This window comes from Ovis aries, chromosome 14, assembly GCF_016772045.2.
Source record: "Ovis aries strain OAR_USU_Benz2616 breed Rambouillet chromosome 14, ARS-UI_Ramb_v3.0, whole genome shotgun sequence".
Taxonomy (NCBI): Eukaryota; Metazoa; Chordata; class Mammalia; order Artiodactyla; family Bovidae; genus Ovis; species Ovis aries.
Window position 1 is genome coordinate 51,148,309 of NC_056067.1, and position 17,394 is coordinate 51,165,702.

At 48.8% G+C, this 17,394-nt stretch overlaps 1 protein-coding gene across 3 annotated transcripts; it reads right to left on the reverse strand.

Annotated features, from left to right (window-relative positions):
• Nucleotides 1–284: 284 nt before the first annotated feature.
• On the reverse strand, nucleotides 285–17,137 carry LOC101105020 (carcinoembryonic antigen-related cell adhesion molecule 3-like). 3 transcript variants are annotated; one of them, XM_027978402.3, is made up of 8 exons: nucleotides 16,966–17,137; nucleotides 15,726–16,085; nucleotides 13,060–13,338; nucleotides 3,144–3,255; nucleotides 1,928–1,956; nucleotides 1,576–1,607; nucleotides 916–957; nucleotides 285–670 (listed from the first exon to the last, which is right to left on the reverse strand). In XM_027978402.3, exons 1-8 carry the CDS (start codon nucleotides 17,027–17,029, stop codon nucleotides 605–607), a joined length of 984 nt encoding a protein of 327 aa, XP_027834203.1. In that variant the 5' UTR covers nucleotides 17,030–17,137; the 3' UTR covers nucleotides 285–604. The 3 variants fall into 3 exon arrangements, with proteins under 3 accessions (XP_027834203.1, XP_042086909.1, XP_042086908.1); XM_042230974.2 differs by having other exon boundaries at nucleotides 487–670; nucleotides 1,576–1,688; XM_042230975.1 differs by lacking the exon at nucleotides 3,144–3,255.
• Between the last annotated feature and the right edge of the window lie 257 nt (nucleotides 17,138–17,394).

The window sequence follows — 17,394 nt, forward strand, 5'->3', positions numbered from 1 at the left end:
TTCTCCAGAGACTCCATGCCCGGGAGCAGGCACTGGGAGGTGCCTGGGACCCCAGGACAGTGTGAGGACTGCCGATGCCCACGTGGCTGCGAAGGGTCTGGTGACCCTCCTTTCCTGTTAGCATGCCCCCTCCCTCCATTCTCACATTCTTCCCCTTCCTTTCCCCCAGGGAATAGATGCAGAGGCCAGGTAACTAGAGCTATTGCGTTCCCTGAGGAACCATGGAGATACCGGAGCAGAGATTCAGGTGAATTTCTTGCTGGACAGGACCCAAGGGCACTATATTTTGCAACCAGAAGGAAAGTGCTCTTTATTCAGATCTCTCCGGTGGTCCGCAGTGGGTCACAAGCCCAGAGCTGCCCTGTTGGGACCTCCCCCCCATTATGTGAATCGCAGCCTGAGTTCTGGTTCATCTAGAGTTCAGGGCAGCCTGTCAGGGTGTCCAGGCATCCAGGAGGACCCTGAGCCTGGGCCCCGGTTCCCCAATAGCCTCAGGTCTCAGAGCTGGTTCTCTGCCTCAAGCTCTTCCTCTTGACCTCACTCAGGTCTTGGGTCTCAGGTAAGCTCTTTCCCACAGTCTGTTAAAGAGATGTGTCTGGAGGAACTAAGGTCCCACATCTGCTTTGTGGCTGATATGACAGTAAACGTCTGTGTCGGGGCGTAGTAATTCCTACAAAAGAAAACCGACGCCTCCAAGCTCATGTAACCTTCTCAGATGGCTTCCCAGGGACTTCCCAGCCCCGGGTCACCCAGGGTCTGTTTGTATCAGAGGCTTTTGGTCCAGACCCACCTCACCTTCGTCCCCTTTCCATCTTTCCTGCTATTTCTTGGACCTTCAAACACAGCCAGCTGTGCAGGGGGCATTCCCTCTGCCCCTTGGGCTTATGGGACCAGACCCTGGATCCCCACACTCACCTGGTAGATGGGAGCTGGAGGCCTGGCATCAGGTCGGGAGGCCTGGGCATGGAGGAAGGAGGCATCAGAGGAGAGGGAAGGAGAGTCATTTCTCCCGATCAGCCATCTCCAAGCCTGCAGCCCCCACCCCAATCCTCTCTGGGCTCTGTTTCCCACTCTGGTTAGCCTGGCTCCCCTGACTGATGATCCAGTACCCACTCTCCTCCTGGTTCGACCCCAAGGTTCTCCTGAGGTCAAGTGAGGGGACCGGGGCAGCCTCTGGATAAGGTGGTGGGTGGTCCCGTCCCTGAAGTGGATCCAGCTCCCAGCTTGGTGGGACTAGCCATGTCCTAACTACTCTTATGAGCTTCCCTGGTGGCTCAGAAGGCAAAGAATCTGCCTGCAATGAAGGAGACCCAGGCTCGATCCCTGGGTCAAGGAGATGCCCTTGAGAAGGCAATGGTTACCCATTCCAGAATTCTTGCCTGGAGAAATCCATGGACAGAGGAGCCTGGCGGTCTACAGTCCATGGGGTCACAAAGGCTGGACACGACTGAGCGACTTTCAACTACCCTCGAGTGAAAGGGGTCAGCACAGTGCGTCAGGGTTGGACAGGCCCCCTGCCCTGAGCCTGTGAGGCAGGGACGCTGGGGAGAAGAGACAAGGAAGGGATGTACTCACCGGGGAGACAGAGCTGCCAGAGGGACCACGTCCTGGGAGGAGACAGGAGTTACCACCGAGCATGTGAGGAAGCTTAGACCATGCTCTCAGGAGAGGCTGAGAGAGTCCACCTTCTGTAGAACCATGGGAGAAAGAGCCCCACCAAGGGAGAGACACTGGTAATTTCAGGCCCTAGTGAGGGCGAGGGGGCCTCCCAGGATTATAATTCACAGGACAAGCAGACTAGCCAGTCATGGTCCCCTGTGCTGAAGCCCCAGAGAAAGGGCCAGAGACCCTGGGGGAGGCAGGCAGGAACAGACAGGGCAGGGCCTGCCCGGGGCGCCCCGCTGTCCTGGGCTGAACAGACACTCACCTGAGGTGGACGCTGGGGGCCACTTCCGTCTGTTGTGCAGGCAGCCGGGGTTAGGGAAGAAAAACATGCGTATTTGTGAGGAGTGTAGATGGAGGTCAAGGCTTTGGCGTTAGAACATGGGACAGGAGGATCCCCACCTCCAAGCAGGGGCTGGACACCTCTTTTCTCCACCAAGGCCGCTTAGAGGGGAGGGCCCAGCAAGGACGCTGAGGAAAGTCCTTAAGAAGCCGTATCTGGCTGAGTCCAGAGGGGGAGCACCATAGGCTAATAGAGTTCAGAAGAAAGTGGCCAACGAAGGGACCAGGGCTCTGGGAAAGGCATCCATCCACACAAGGCTTTGTCTGAGTGGACACATCATGTTTATGGAGAGAGCAGGGCCAGTGCGTGGGGAGGAAAGGGAAGCCAGCGACTCTGGGGTCTCACTGCGGGCAGTGTCGCTGCTGTGGCCCCCTGCCCTCACCCGGGAGCTGCTGAAATGTGACGGCGGCCTTGTCCTCTGTCTCCATCACCTGGACCTGAAGTGTAAAGACATCCCACCACCCGCTGACCCGGCACGATGTTCTGTCTCATGCATCGGGGGTGTCGTTAATGCATCTGCCAGCTGGGGGCATTTGACCACACCTGGCCTGTCCAGACTTCCACTCTCTGGCCACGCGTGACCTTGGTCAGGATGCCCCTCAGATCCTGGCCCTGTGACTGCCCCTCACAGAGTAGCTGCATTTAAATATACAGGAAGAGATACCTTTCTCTCAGTACTTACTACCTGTCAGCCTACATATAGGGAACTAGGACATGCAGGGGTCTTAGTTGTGTTAACTGATAAATGAGGCTTCCCTGGTGGCTCAGAGGTAAAGAATCCGCTTGCCAATGCAGGAGACGCAGGTTCGATCCCTAGGTCAGGAAGATTCCCTGGGGAAGCAAATGGCAACCCGCTCCAGTATTCCTGCCTGGAAATTCCATGGACAGAGGAGTCCAAGGAGTGGCAAAAGAGATGGACACAACTTCGTGACTAAATAACAAAATAAATGAGGACGGTGTTAAGGAAGCTGCCACAGGTCAATGCCAGGTGAGGCAGGAACTAAAGGATGAGAGAGAATATCCATGGGGAAGTGGGGAGGTCCTGGAGATCCAGGCCGGAAATTGGAGGATGGGGTGTCCCTCCTCTAGGACTAGGGTCAACCTGGGGCAGCAGCAGCATCTGGGAATGCCACCGTACCTGTGAAGGAAAATGAAACGCCCCAGGACAGCCAGCGGCGTCAGCACAAGCAGGACCCCAATCACGATGCCAGTAATGGCCCCCACGCCGAGGGCTCGGCTGTTTTCTTGCCCTGAGAGCAGAATAAGAAGAGAGAGGGGAAATGAGGTCCGAGTTCACTGGAGGGAACACCCAGAGGAGTCTGACGGGAGGGCCTGGTTAGGAGGAAGGAAATGCTCTGAGCCCCGTATGGTTGCATGTTTTGTCATCACAGTGTCCTCCCAACTCTCCCACCGCACGTGGTTGCATCATTTTCCTCTTATTCAGATTTGAAGCCCTGGACTTGCTCTCACTCTCCATTCTCTCACGGTAGCCAGTTCCATGTCCTGTTCATTTTCCTCTGAAGGACTCTTTTCATCTCACATTATGCCCCCGCCCTCTGATTTTTTCTTTCCATCACTATTGTGGGTGGTGGAGGGCAGGTCCTCTCCAGTCCACTAACACTGACTGGTTAATCATATGAGCCAATGTTTCCAGCTCCTCCTGTGCGACTGGCACAGGGGGAAATCCTTCACACCCGGCTCTTTGCATCCGCATGAGGGAGGGGCTGTCATCCCCACTGTACACACAGATCTGAGACACACAGTAGTTCAGTAGATCACCGGAAGCCACAGAACTAGTAGCGGGTGCAACAAAATGCAAGCAAGTTGTTTGGCTTTACAGTCAAAAACCACCCTGTTGAAAACCAAAATATCACCAGTGAAAATGTTTCTTGCATGCTGACTCTGTGGAGGGACCCAGAGAAGGATTTTAATCTCATCAACTTCCTGGTGAACAGCCTCTGAACAGCCTTAACATCCAGCTGTTCTCCAGGTTTAAGATGAGGAAACTGAGGCACAAGATCCAGTGTGCTGCCCACAGTCAAACAACTCTCACAAATAGCAACCAAACTAAGACAAGATGAGCTAAGTTTTGAACAATTAATTGGACACATTGTTCTACAGGCTCTGAATGAAGACCACATCCTCATCATTTGCTTTCATTACACACCCACTTCCTGAGAAATCATGAGGGAAGGTGTAGAGGTGTTGAGGGTCACTTAGAGTGCCCAGCTGGGGAGCTGGGGTCTCATCTGCAGACTCTGACGTGGGGAGACTCTACACTGGGGGGATCCTGCATCCTCTGTCCTGACACTGTTGACTGTGTGGGGCAGCATCGCCTTCTCAGGGAGCTGTAAACTCCGCTCATCAATTCACTGACCACTGGATGCATGTCCCCATGTCACCTGATCTGTTTGCCCCTGGACTGGAATGCTCATGGGCTTTCTAAGAGGTAGGGACTGACTACCGAAGAGCATGACCTTCCCCTGTGGTTCCAGATCACTTGGACTGATGCCTCTGTCCATGGAATTCTCCAGGTAAGAATACTGGAGTGAGTTGCCATTTCCTCCTCCAGGGGATCTTCCCGACCCAGGTTTCGAACCTGCATCTCTTAGTCTCAGGGATAGGCACTGGCAGGCAGGTTCTTTGGTTGTTTACCACTAGCCCCACCTGTGAAGGCCCTAGAGAGGGAAGAGGGGACATCAAACTTGAGGACAAGTCCAGTTCCTTGGCTGATCCCACCTGAGAGCTCCGAGAGATGAGCCTTCCTTCTCAGGGTCCAAAACTAGCCTCCTGTCTGTTCTGGTTTTCCACTCCTAATGTGCTTGTCTGAGACTGACTCAGCTAGCTAGATAATCAAGGTCCATGTCTAAAGCACTGGAGTCCTCAGTGTGAGGGGATGGCTGTCTCCATATTGGGCAGGTCTAAGGAGAACCTGCTTCTCAAGAAAGATGTTTTCTTCCTCGTTGTTAAATTATTTAAACAGGGTTGAAGAAAATTTGGAGCTGAAGCATAAGAAGTGAAAACAATAACTTGGAAGGGTGATTCCTCAGCACATTTGAGCAGGTAGAAGAAAGAATCCATGAATGTGTAGGAAAAAAGAAAAGAAATTATTCAGACTGGGGATTAGAAAGGAAAAAAAAATGGGGACTGGTGACTCCAGGCAAAGTATTATGCAGAATTCCATCAAGTGGACAAACATATGCAGAATGGCAGTTTTTAAAGTAGAAGAGAGAGATGAAAGCAGTGAAAAAAAATGTTTAAAATTAATGGCTTAAAACTTTTCAAGCTAGATGAGAGATTACCTATCAAGGGTGGTTCAGGGCTCCACAAAAGTATCTTTCACGATACTGATGTTGTGACACAATTTAGTCAAACTGCTGAAATACTGAGGGAAAGAGGAAGTGATTAAATTGCAAGGGAGAAGTGGCTTATCATGCACAATGGATCTTCAACAAGGTGAAAAGCAAATTTCACATCAGAGACCAGGGCGCCAGAAGATATTGGGATGACTGAATTAAGTCCTACATGGAAGATTTCAACCAGGAAAGCAATGCCCAGAAAAAGTCTTCTTCAGTGAAGCTCAAATTAGGACTTTCCTAGATAAACAATAGTCAAGGGAGTTTATTCCTTGGAGACGTGCCTCATATGAAACGTAAAGGGGATCCTTTAAGATGACTGTTCAAACACTGGACAGTAACTCAAAGCCATAGGAATGTATAAAGAACAGTGGTCAGGAGAAGACCAAGGTGGGGGACGTGGAGTACGTCTCTCTGCACAGATGCATCAGGAACACACCTTCAGAGACAGAAGTGCATGCAGAACATCAGCTGAGAGTGGAGAGGAGGACCCGACCAGCGGAGAAGAATATACAGAACCACGCAGAACACGGATGCGGACAGCGAAACAGCTGATCGCTGGCAGCCCCAACCAAAAGACACACTGGCTGAATGGATACAAACACAAGACCCATATATACGCGGTCCACCAGAATCCCACTTCAGACCTAAAGACAGGCAGACTGAAAGTGAGAGGATGGAAAAATACATTCCAGTGAGAGCTTTACTTCCTTTCCCATCTGGATTCCTTTTCTTTCGTTCTCTTCTCTGACTGCTGTAGCTAGGACTTCCAGATCGATGCTGAATAATAGTGCTGGAAGTGGACACCTTGTCTTGTTTCTGATCTTAGGGGGAGTGTTTTCAGTTTTTCACCATTGACAATAATGTTTGCTGTAGGCTTCTCATATATGGCCTTTACTATGTTGAGGCAGGTTCCTTCTATGCCCATTTTCTGAAGAGTTGTCACCATAAATGGGTGCTGAATTTTGTCAAAGGCTTTTTCTGCATCTATTGAGATGATCATATGGTTTTTATCTTTCAATTTGTTAATATGATATATCACATGATTGCTTAGCGTATATTGAAGAATCCTTGCATCACTGGAATAAACCCAACCTGATCATGGTTTATGAACTTCTTGATGTGTTGCTGAACTCTGTTTGCTAAAATCTTGTTGAGGATTTCTGCGTCTCTGCCCATCAGTGATATTGGCCCATAGTGTTCTTTTTTAGTGTTGTCTTTGTCTGGTTTTGGTATCAGAATAATGGTGGCCTCATAGAATGAGTTTGGAAGTCTTCCTTCCTCTGCAATTTTTTGAAAGCGTTTTAGAAGGATAGGCATTAGCTCTTCTCTAAATGTTTGACAGAATTCTCCTGTGAAGCCATTTGGTCCTGGACTTTTCTTTTTTGGGAGATTTTTGATTACAGCTTCAATTTCAGTGCTTGTAATGGGGTTGTTTGTGATTTCTATTTCTTCCTGGTTGAATCAGGAAGACTGAACCAGTTTTCCTGGTTCAGTCCAAGACTGAACTTTTCTAAGAATCTGTCCATTTCTTCCAGGCTATCCATTTTATTGCCATATAGTTTTCATAATAGTCTCATAATCCAAAAGCAGTTCTCAGAGGGAAGTTAATAGCAATACAATCCTACCTCAAGAAACAAGGAAAACATTGAATAGACTACTTCACTTTACACCTAAAACAACTGCAAAAAGAACAAACCCCCCCAAAATGAGTAGAAGGAAATAAATCATCAAGATATGAGCAGAAATAAATGAAAAAGAAATGAAAGAAATAATAGTAAAGAGGAATAAAACTAAAAGGTCCTTCTTTGAGAAAATAAACAAAATTGACAAACTTTAGCCAGACTCATCAAGAAAAAAAGAGAGAAGAATCAAATCAACAAAATTAGAAATGAAAAAGGAGAGGTTAAAACAGACAATACAGATGGGAAAAGAAGAAGTAAAGCTCTCACTGTTTGCAGATGACAGGATAATGTACATAGCAAACCCTAAAGACACTATCAGAAATTTACTAGAGTTAATCAATGAATTTAGCAAAGTTGCAAATAAAAAATCAATACAGAGAAACCACTTGCATTTCTATAAACTAACATTGAAAAATCAGAAAGAGAAATTAAGGAATCAATCCCATTCATCTTAGCAACAAAAGGAATTAAATATCTAGGAATAAACTTACCTCAGGAGACAAAAGAACTGTACCCAGAAAAGTATAAGATACTAATGAAGGAAATCAAAGAGGACAGAAACAGATGGAGAGATACTCCATGTTCCTGGGTACGAAGAACCAATACTGTGAAAATGATGATACTACCAAATGCAATCTACAGATTCCATGTGATCCCTGTCAAACTACCAATGACAATTTTCACAGAACTAGAACAAAAAAATTTCACAATTCATATGGAAACAGAAAAGACCCCAAATAGCCAAAGCAGTCTTGAGAAAGAAGAATGGAGCAGGAGGAATCAACCTTCCTGACTTCAGACTATACTACAAAGCTACAGTCATCAAGACAGTATGGTACTGGCACAAAAACACATAATTTTTTGTGTGCCAGGACCATACATAGAAAGAAACATAGGCCAATGAAACAAGACAGAAAGCCCCCAAACAAACTCCGGCACCTATCGGTACCCTTTTTTTTTTTTTTTGACAAAGAAGGCAAGACTATAGAATGGGCAAAGACAGCCTCTTCAATAAATGGTGCTGGAAAACTGGACAGCTACAGGTAAAAGAATGAACTTGGAAGAATTCCTAACACAACACACAAAGATAAACTCAAAATGAATTAAAGACTTTAATATAAGACCAGAAACTATAAAACTCTTAGAGGAAAACATAGGCAGAACACTCGATGACATAAACCAAAGCAAGATCCTCTATGACCCACCTCCTAGAGCCTGGAAATAAAAACAAAAGTAAACAAGTGGGACCTGATTAAACTTAAAAGCTTTTGCACAGCAAAGGAAACTATAAGCAAGGAGAAAATATAACTCTCAGAATGGGAGAAAATAATAGCAAATTAAATAACTGACAAAGGGTTAATTTCCAAAATATACAAGCAGCTCATACAACTCAATACAAGAAAAAAAAAAAAAACCCAACCCAATCAAAAAGTGGGGAAAAGACCTAAAACAGACACTTCTCCAGAGAAGACATCAGTCAGTCAGTCAGTTCAGTCACTGAGTCGTGTCCGACTCTTTTCGACCCCATGAATCGCAGCACTCCAGGCCTCCCTGTCCATCACCAACTCCCAGAGTTCACTCAGACTCACACCCATCGAGTTAGTGATGCCATCCAGCCATCTCATCCTCTGTCGCCCCCTTCTCCTCCTGCCCCCAATCCCTCCCAGCATCAGAGTCTTTTCCAATGAGTCAACTCTTTGCATGAGGTGGCCAGAGTACTGGAGTTTCAGCTTCAGCATCATTCCCTCCAAAGAAATCCCAGGGCTGATCTCCTTCAGAATGGATTGGTTGGGTCTCCTTGCAGTCCAAGGGACTCTCAAGAGTCTTCTCCAATACCACGGTTCAAAAGCATCAATTCTTCGGTGCTCAGCTTTCTTCACAGTTCAACTCTCACATCCATACATGACCACTGGAAAACCATAGCCTTGACTAAACGCACCTTTGTTGGCAAAGTAACGCCTCTGCTTTTGAATATGCTATCTAGGTTGCATAGAGATGGCTAACAAACACATGAAAAGAAGCTCAGCATGGCTCATTCTTAGAGAAATCCAAATCAAAACTACAATGAGATATCACTTCACACCAGTCAGAATGGCCATCATCAAAAAGTCGATAAACAATAAATGTTGGAGACAGTGTGGAGAAAAGGGAATGCTCTTGTACTGTTGGTGGGAATGTAAATTGATACAGCCACTATGGAAGACAGAATGGAGACTCCTTAAAACACTAGGAATAAAACCACCATATGACCCAGCAATCCCACTGCTGGGCACATATCCTGAGGAAACCAAAATTGAAAAAGATACATGTAACCCACTGTTCACTGAAGCAGTATTTACAAGAGTTAGAACATGGAAGCACCCTAGATGTCCTTCGACAGATGAATGGATAAAGAAATTGTGGTGCATAGACACAATGGAATATACTCAGCCACAAAAAGGAACGCCTTTGAGTCAGTTCTAATGAAGTGGATGAACCTAGAACCTATTATACAGAGTGAAGTAAGTCAGAAAAAGAGAGATAAATACCGTATTCTAACGCATATATATGGAATCTAGAAAAATGGTCCTGAAGAATTTACTTACAGGGCTGGAATGGAGAAACAGACACAGAGAATAGACTTATAGACATGGGGAGAGGGGAGGAGAGGGTGAGATGCATGGAAAGAGTAACATGGAAACTTAAATTACCATATGCAAAATAGATAGCCAATGGGAAATTGCTGTATGGCTCAGGAAACTCAGACCTCGGCTGTGTATCAACCTAGAGGGGATGGGGAGGGAGGTTCCAAAGAGAGGGGTAAATGTACACCTATGGCCGAGTCATGTTGAGGTTTGACAGAAAACAAAATTCTGTAAAGCAATTATCCTTCAATAAAAAATTAATTAAAGAAAAAAGAACAGTGCTAAGAGTGATCCAAGGCAGCTATCTCATTTAAGCCAATATTTTTGTCTTTCTTGCAATCATTTGTTTTTCCTTCTCATTTCAAAGGTATTTCATGGAACAATATTTATAAATCTATATAATGGACACACATTGCAAAGGATGACTGAAATTTATGACCATAGGTGTATAAAACTGGGGGGATGGAGATGTGTAGGAGCACCTCGTTTGTCTTATACATCATAGAATCTAGTTGATATTTCAACTAGATAGATACATGTTTAAGATATAAATTGTCATCTTCAAGTTAGCCCCTATGAAAAGAACTGAGATGTATGTGGAAAGGGAAAGACAGAATCAAAATGACACCTAAGAAAGGAAATCATTTGCCGAGAGCCAGCATGAGGAATCCCGCCCGTGGCAAAGCTCATGAGGAAGGAAGCCTGACAAAACACAAGTGCGTGATCAGGCTTCAGGGGTTCCCCCTGGAATTTCCTGAGCATCCACCCCCCAAAACCAGAGTCTGCCTGCTTTACTGTGTTATGCTTTCCACCTACTCTTCTGACATTAACGGGGGCTGTCTCTCCACCACCTTCTTCTGGAAGAAGTTAATTTAGAGCTTTTTAGATAATAAATCTCCTGGGCATAATAAGAGTGTTTCAATAAAAACCACTCTGATGGCTTTCTAGCCTGCCTGCTGGACTCTTGCAGCTGAGCATGTGATTGTTTGTGGCCTCACGACCCGGAGAGGCACAGGAAGCTTAAAACATCCTAGGAATGTAGGGGCTTCCGAGGAGTCAAAATCATTAGAATAGGACTGATTAAAGGTTTCATTTGTTGAGCCAATACTTGCTGCCAAATTTTCATCTTTTATTTGTTGATATTGTTGGTATATAGAAAAAACAGGTAGTAGACCTGGTATTAGCAACATTAGATCTTTGAGTTAAGTACTTTATTATAACCCACTGCACCTTTGTTCTACAGGAATGTAACTTTTAGTACTTTGAGGGTGATGCAAAGTAAAGGAAAAACTCTTCTAGGAAAAAAAGAGTTTTTCTGGTTGATAGACATTTATCTAGGAAGAGAGCCATAAAAATGTTAACAGGCCTCTTGGCCAGAAGATAATGTAAACCACCTGAGATCTTTTGTATATGGGAAGGTATGCAAAAAGGAAGCCTGGTCTCAATGAGGGTCAGGACTGCTGCCCCTGCATAACTCTGCATATTCCATTATTTCTTTATGCACAATTTGGGGTATATAAGCTGATTTTGAAAATAAAGTTGTGAGTCTTGCACCGATACTGGGCTCCCCCATGTCGTTCTTTTCTCCCCTTTTCCGGCTGAATTCACATCTGAAGCGCGGAGGCTCGTCAAGTCTACTTACTTGCCCTGGCTTCTAAGATCCACAGGAGAGGGAGCCCAAGGCAGGGCACCCTCCTCTATTCAAGTGGGCATCAGTGGCCTAACGTAGATGATACAAACCTCTTGTCTCGAGGTCTTATTAGTTTTCTGCATAAACCAAGTTATTCAGCCTCTTTTCTCCACTAATTTTCCTACTACACTATTCTTTCCTAATCTCTTTATATTTCTAATTAAATAGTCCTTTCCCAGACTCCGACTCCGTCCCCACTTTGAATACCCTGGATCCACCGGGGCTGGATCCTGGCAATCACTTAACTACCAAAGAGGAAGAAATAGAGGAATTAATAGGACAAATACCAAGTAGCGAGATGGCAGAAGCTCTTTGCTATCGGGAAGTATTTGATTCACAGATAGCCTCAACCTTCAAATTAAAGGCAGAGAATCACAGAATGGATTAAAATTATGACCCATCTCTATACTCTCTTCAAGGGACTCACTTTAGATACAAAGACATAGAAGGTTGAAGTAAGGTTGGAAAAAGATATTCTATGCAAATAGCAATAAAAAGAGAATTGTGGTGGCTGTATGAGTATGTGATACAATAATCTCTAAATAAAAAAAGCCTACAAGAGACAAAGTAAGACCTTACATATCGAGAAAACTTTCCATTCACCAAGGAAATTGAACAATTATAAGCATCATGCACCTAACACCACCAGATTTGTGAATCAAAATGGACAGCATCGAGGGGAGAAACAGCTCAGTCACAACAGTGACACGACAACACCCAGCTTTCAATGATGGATGCGGCAGTCAGAAGGAATTTCAGTGAGAAACTAGAGGCCGTGAGAGCACTGCAAACGAGAGACCTAACCGGCCAACAGACAACACGCAGTCGTAGATTATGTTGCGCAAATTACAGTCCTCAAGGCCCCCATCTCTCACCACACATGACCACAGCCCATCCTGGGGAGAAATGGCGTCACTTCCACTGTAGAGACGACGGCGCAACTAAGAAAGACAGGGGGAGGGACGTGGAGTCGAGTGTGCCGGCAAGCCCGCAGTCACAGCAGTGCCAGCTAGCACACTGACACCTCCTGCCTGAACACATCTGCTGTGATCCCACCTTCACTGGGGCGCGTATTCACACAGCTCTATAGAGTTCACACCACACCCCACGGTGCACTTAAGGAAGAGGAGGGTTAGTGTTTGTGACTCACCGGGGCTTCCCAGCAGGCACTAGTGGTAACGATCCCACCTGCCAATCAGGAGACATAGGACACAGGGACCCAGTCCCGGGTGGGGAAGATCCCCTCGAGGAGGTCACAGCAACCTCTGCAGTGGAAGGTGGAGTCTTAACCACTGGGCTGCCCAGGAAGTCCCAGGGACTGATTTTAGTGCTGCTTCCAGCGGTCTTGGCAACGAGAAATCAGGGGGTGAGGAGGGGAAAGACAGCACACGTTCCAACTGCTTGAAGTGGAGGAAATGAGATGATAGGCTAATTGTTGGAGTTAATAAAGGAAGGTTGTCCAGGTTAAAATGGGCTTCCCTGGTGGCCTATACGGGAAGAGCGCCTGCAGTGCAGTAGACACGGGTTCCATCCTTGGGTGAGGATGATCCCCTGGAGTAGCAAATGGCACCCCACTCCAGGGTTCTTGCCTGGGAAATCCCATGGACAGAGTAGTCTAGTGAGCTCAAGCCTGTGGTGTCACAAAGAGTCGGACACCACTGAACGACTAAGACGGAAGGCGATGATAGTGGTCACTCACAGGTCACACGCAGCCTGAGGGGGTTGCTTCTGCTGGAGCTGCCCCTGTTGGAGGCCTCACACTGATAATCCCCGGTGTCCTCTCTGCTGACGGGGTCTATGGTGAGGGTGCTGTTGTCTGAGGACAGTGTCATCCTCTCTGCAAGGAGGAGACTCTGGCCTTTGAAGAACCAGCGTATGGAGACCCCAGTCTCATCTGTGAGGCAGGTCAGGACCACGGGGCCCTCGTGTTCTGTGACTGTGGTGTTGCTGGCTTGGAGGGAGGGCCGTGCCACCGGGGCTGTGGAGAGAGAGAGGGGTGACTGATGAGAGTGGGTCAGGGGCCTGGGCCTTGCTCCCTCCGCAGTCTCGGGGCCCAGTGACCTCTGTAAAGGTCACTGTGAGGAAGGCCCTGGGTCTTTGTTCAGGTGACAACGGGAAAGAGACGAATGCACATCTCCTCTGACCCCCAGATCACCCCAGGGGGACCCTTGTCTGGTTGTTGGGACAACACTCTAGTACTGGATAGCTCTGTGCTATCAGCCCTGGGAACCTTGATTTTCTGACTGTGGTGCTATCCAGGCCAGACAGGGAGTGCAGGACCTGAGAGTACATGTTGTGATTGGGGATAGAGAGCCTGGGCGCATTGCCGGGGCCTCACACTGACAAGCTGGGAGCGCTGTGTGGCTGGGTAAGAGGCTGTGTGGCAGGAGAGCTTGAGGTACCCTCTGGGTGGTCAGAGGAGTCTGAGGGGGAAGTGGTGGGGTGTCCGGACCATTTGGAGCAAAGAGCAGAAAGCCACACGTGGTGCAATCAGAGGGAAGGGAAGTTCCTGGTCTGTACTGGGACCCCTGGGTCCTTCTGAGCTGTTCACATGCTTGTCTGAAAAATTTGCAATCATTACCCTTCATGCTCACTCATTGTGAGTCTGACGTTAATTTGTTTCTCCCATCATATTCTGGTGATCCTCAGCCACCAACACAGAGCAGCCCGTCCCCTCCCTGGCTTCATTCAAAGTGGACCTGCCTGGACTTGCCTGGGACAGGAAGTCATGGCCAGTTTTGGTGTCCAGGGGTGATGGCCCATATACTCGGACCTGAGAGGGATGGATATGGCCCGGCCTCAGGCACTGTAGATTCAGCAGGTCAGCCTGGACCACACAAAAACAGAGGGCATCCAGGATGAATGGGTCACTGCGGCTGACACTCGCTGGGTTCCGGGCTTCACACACATAGGGTCCTGTGTCATTCCTTGTCACGGTGACTACTGTGAGAGTCCTCTTGTCCTCGGACAGTTCCAGCCTGGTGCTCTTGGGGAGGCTCTGACTGTTGATCCACCACATGTAGGAGATGTTCTGAGTCTCTGCTCCACATGTTAACACCACAGTGTCCTCGTGCTCCCAGGGTTGGAGTTGCTGCTGGTGATGATGGGTGTGGGTAGCACCACAGTGGAAATAACAGAGAGTACACACCCCTGAGTTTCCCTGGTGGCTCAGACAGTAAAGAATCTGTCTGCCAGTGCAGGAGACCTGGGTTCAATCCCTGGGTCAGGAAGATCCCCTGGAGATGGGAATTGATACCCAGTCAGCATTCTTACCTGGAGAATTCCATGGAGAGAGTAGCCTGGTGGGCTACATACAGTCCATGGGGTAGGAAAGAGTAGGACACGACTGAACGACTAACACTCTCACTTTCTTTATACCTTTAGCTCCTCTAACAGCATCTTTCAACAAAACTGGCATCCTTCGCCTCTCAGCCAGAGAGAGTCTTTGAAGAATAAGGCATGCTTGTGTATGGCAAGATGAATGCATGGGGACCTGAGCTCAGAGAGTGTGAGGCCACCTGCTCTATGTCTGGGACAAGCACAGGCTTCCTCGGCGGTCGATTGTGCAGCAGCGTTTAGTGGTGGACAGACCTGGGTGGGATTCAGAGACCACCTGGCATCTATCCTGGTTTCATCAACCAGCGTCGGGAGAGAGCTCCCTGGGTTGCACCCTGGGGTCGAGGAGCTGCCAGGAGTGTCTTCCTTCCTCTGTTCCTCTCTGGGGGTGCTGAGATTTCTCTGGCATCTCCAAGTCCCCCAGGGCATTTGGTTGATTCCTGGGGACCTTGTACCTGTGTGCTCCCCATGCCAAGTCTCAGGAGTAGGACCAGGCTGTGCCCCTGTGTGGATGTGGCTCTCGGGGCTGAGCCCTGGCTGGTGACCAGCTTGGGAGCCTAGGGATTTGTCACAGGCTTCCCGGTGTCACTGGAGGCAGGAGCCCTGGGACAGGGTCTGGGAGGGGCTTCCTGGGGCTGAGCTTCTCTGTGAGGATCCCTGGGGCCCTCAGGCCAGGGTCTTCCCTGAGTCCTGCAGGGTCTTCCTCAGGGTCCTGGTCATGGGTGGGTCCCGGGGGCTGGACTGAGAGTGCTGTCCCTCTGCTGAGTCCCTCCATTAGCCCGTCCTTCTCTCTGCACAGTGTCTGCAGGGCCTGGAAGCCCTTCCTGGAAGCATTTCTGACCCTTTGGAGTTTGTCCCCACAGGGTGTGTCCTGCACTGAATGTTCAAACCCCAACAGGAGACATAATGCAGAGGGGGATGGGGGCAACTTCCTGGGCTGTCAGTCCTGCGAGTGTGAACAGAATTCAACCGCAACACTCCATCCCCGCCCCCGCCTGCCAAACACCCCGAGGTCAGAGAAGCACTCACGGTGAACGTGGAGGTGTCCAGTCTGTATTTCTGTCTGTAAATCATTCTTTGTAACGAGCAGGGTGTAGGATCCTGTGTCTCTCTGGGTGACGTTCCAGATCAGCAGGGTTCCGTTAGGGTAAAGTGTCTCCCGTCCGCTGTACACAGGCCCATTGGTAGTTGCATTATTATCTACCCTATACAATGCAATTAGCTGGGTGTTGTCTACCCTTTCTCCTCTGTGCCAGGCATAGCCTAGAGGATTCTCTGACACGTTGTGGGCAAGTAGAAGAACATTGGACCCTTCTGCAGCAAGGGGGGGCACCGTTTCAATAGTAGGCTGGGCAGTGGTGGGTGGGGTCCAGAAAGTTAAGAGTGAGACTAGGAGGGAAAAGAGAGAAATAGGTTAATATTGTGACCTGTGTGGGGGATGTGAAAATGGTGCCCTGGGTCTTGAGCTGGTCTCTTCATCCCTCAGCCTTAGTGTGGGTGTGTGTGCATGTATGTGTGTGAGTGGATTTAGGTCAGCAGCATGACCCCCAGTCACTTCAGCCCCTCTGGGCTTTTTTCCTCTGCTTCCCCAGCTGTCCCCTGGCTCACCCCCTTGCTGCCCTCACATGCCTGCTCACACTCAGGGCCTCTCGGGAGATGACCCCCACAACGACCAGCTGCTGTAAAGGCCCTGTGTGCTCACTGCTGACCCTTCCCCGCTCTGGTTCCTGTGTGACGCCTGTAGCACCCACCAGCACACTCTCCATCTCTCTGCTTGTCTGTCTTCCTCCACAGAGCGCGGGCTCTGTGAGGGCAGGGGCTTGTCTGATCCTGCTTGAAATGCAGGGCCTGGACCAGGCTCCAGACATTAGTACCTGGGGATGAAGGAAGGAGAGTTCCCAGCAATTCCACAGCTGGTTTTATTTGTTAGTTTCTAAGGGAGCCGGGTAAGGACAGTGTTTACTGTACTGGTTGTGTCTTTTTCTGTAGTGAGATAATAAACTGTTATTATTGTCATCATTATCAACAAACTGGTCAGTGAAGAATAACTCGTAAAACCTACAGCAGTTGAGTCTTCCCGTCCCTCGCCAGCTCTAGCTCATGCAGAGTCCCCTGTGGCTGAGCCCCCTCCATCCCCAGTCCGCTGCCCTCTGCCCTCAGGTCTGAACAGAAGGCCCCTGTCCCCTCTCAGAGCCCTGTCTCCCCCAGGGACCAGCCAGGCTCTCATTCTCCAGTCTCCGCCCCCTCCCTGAAAACTGTCCCCTCTCACCTGCCAGCAGGAGCCTGCTCCAGGGCACATGCTGCCTGCTTGCAGAGCCTGACGGGGGCTCCATGGTGCCTGCGTCTGCTGTGTCCCTCTGTGAGGAGAACTTCCTCTCCAGATATGCTCACAAGCCCTGCAGTCCTTGCGTGAGCTCTGCTGTCCTTCCCAGTCTGTGCTGGGCCTGCCTCCGGGCAGGAGTACTTCGCTGGGTCACGTGGCCCGGGGGCGGGGTCTCTGCCCAGGCCCCGCCCTCTGCCTCTCTCCTTGCCTCCCTTCTCCTCCTTCCCTCCCTAGTGGTCCCCCTCCCTCTGTATTTCTATTTCCTGAACTCTGCTGAGTCCTCTGCCTTCTAGAGGCACACACACACACACACACATACATACCCCTACACACACACACCTACACACACACATACCTACACACACATACCTACAC

Coding starts and splice junctions, on each gene's coding strand:
- LOC101105020 (XM_042230974.2), bottom strand. CDS start 17,029: ATGGAGCCCCCGTCAGGCTCTGCAAGCAGGCAGCATGTGCCCTGGAGC. Junction 16,086..16,965: donor GAGCAGGCTCCTGCTGGCAG/GTGAGAGGGGAC, acceptor TTTCCCTCCTAG/TCTCACTCTTAACTTTCTGG. Junction 958..1,575: donor CTGGCAGCTCTGTCTCCCCG/GTGAGTACATCC, acceptor CTCCATGCCCAG/GCCTCCCGACCTGATGCCAG.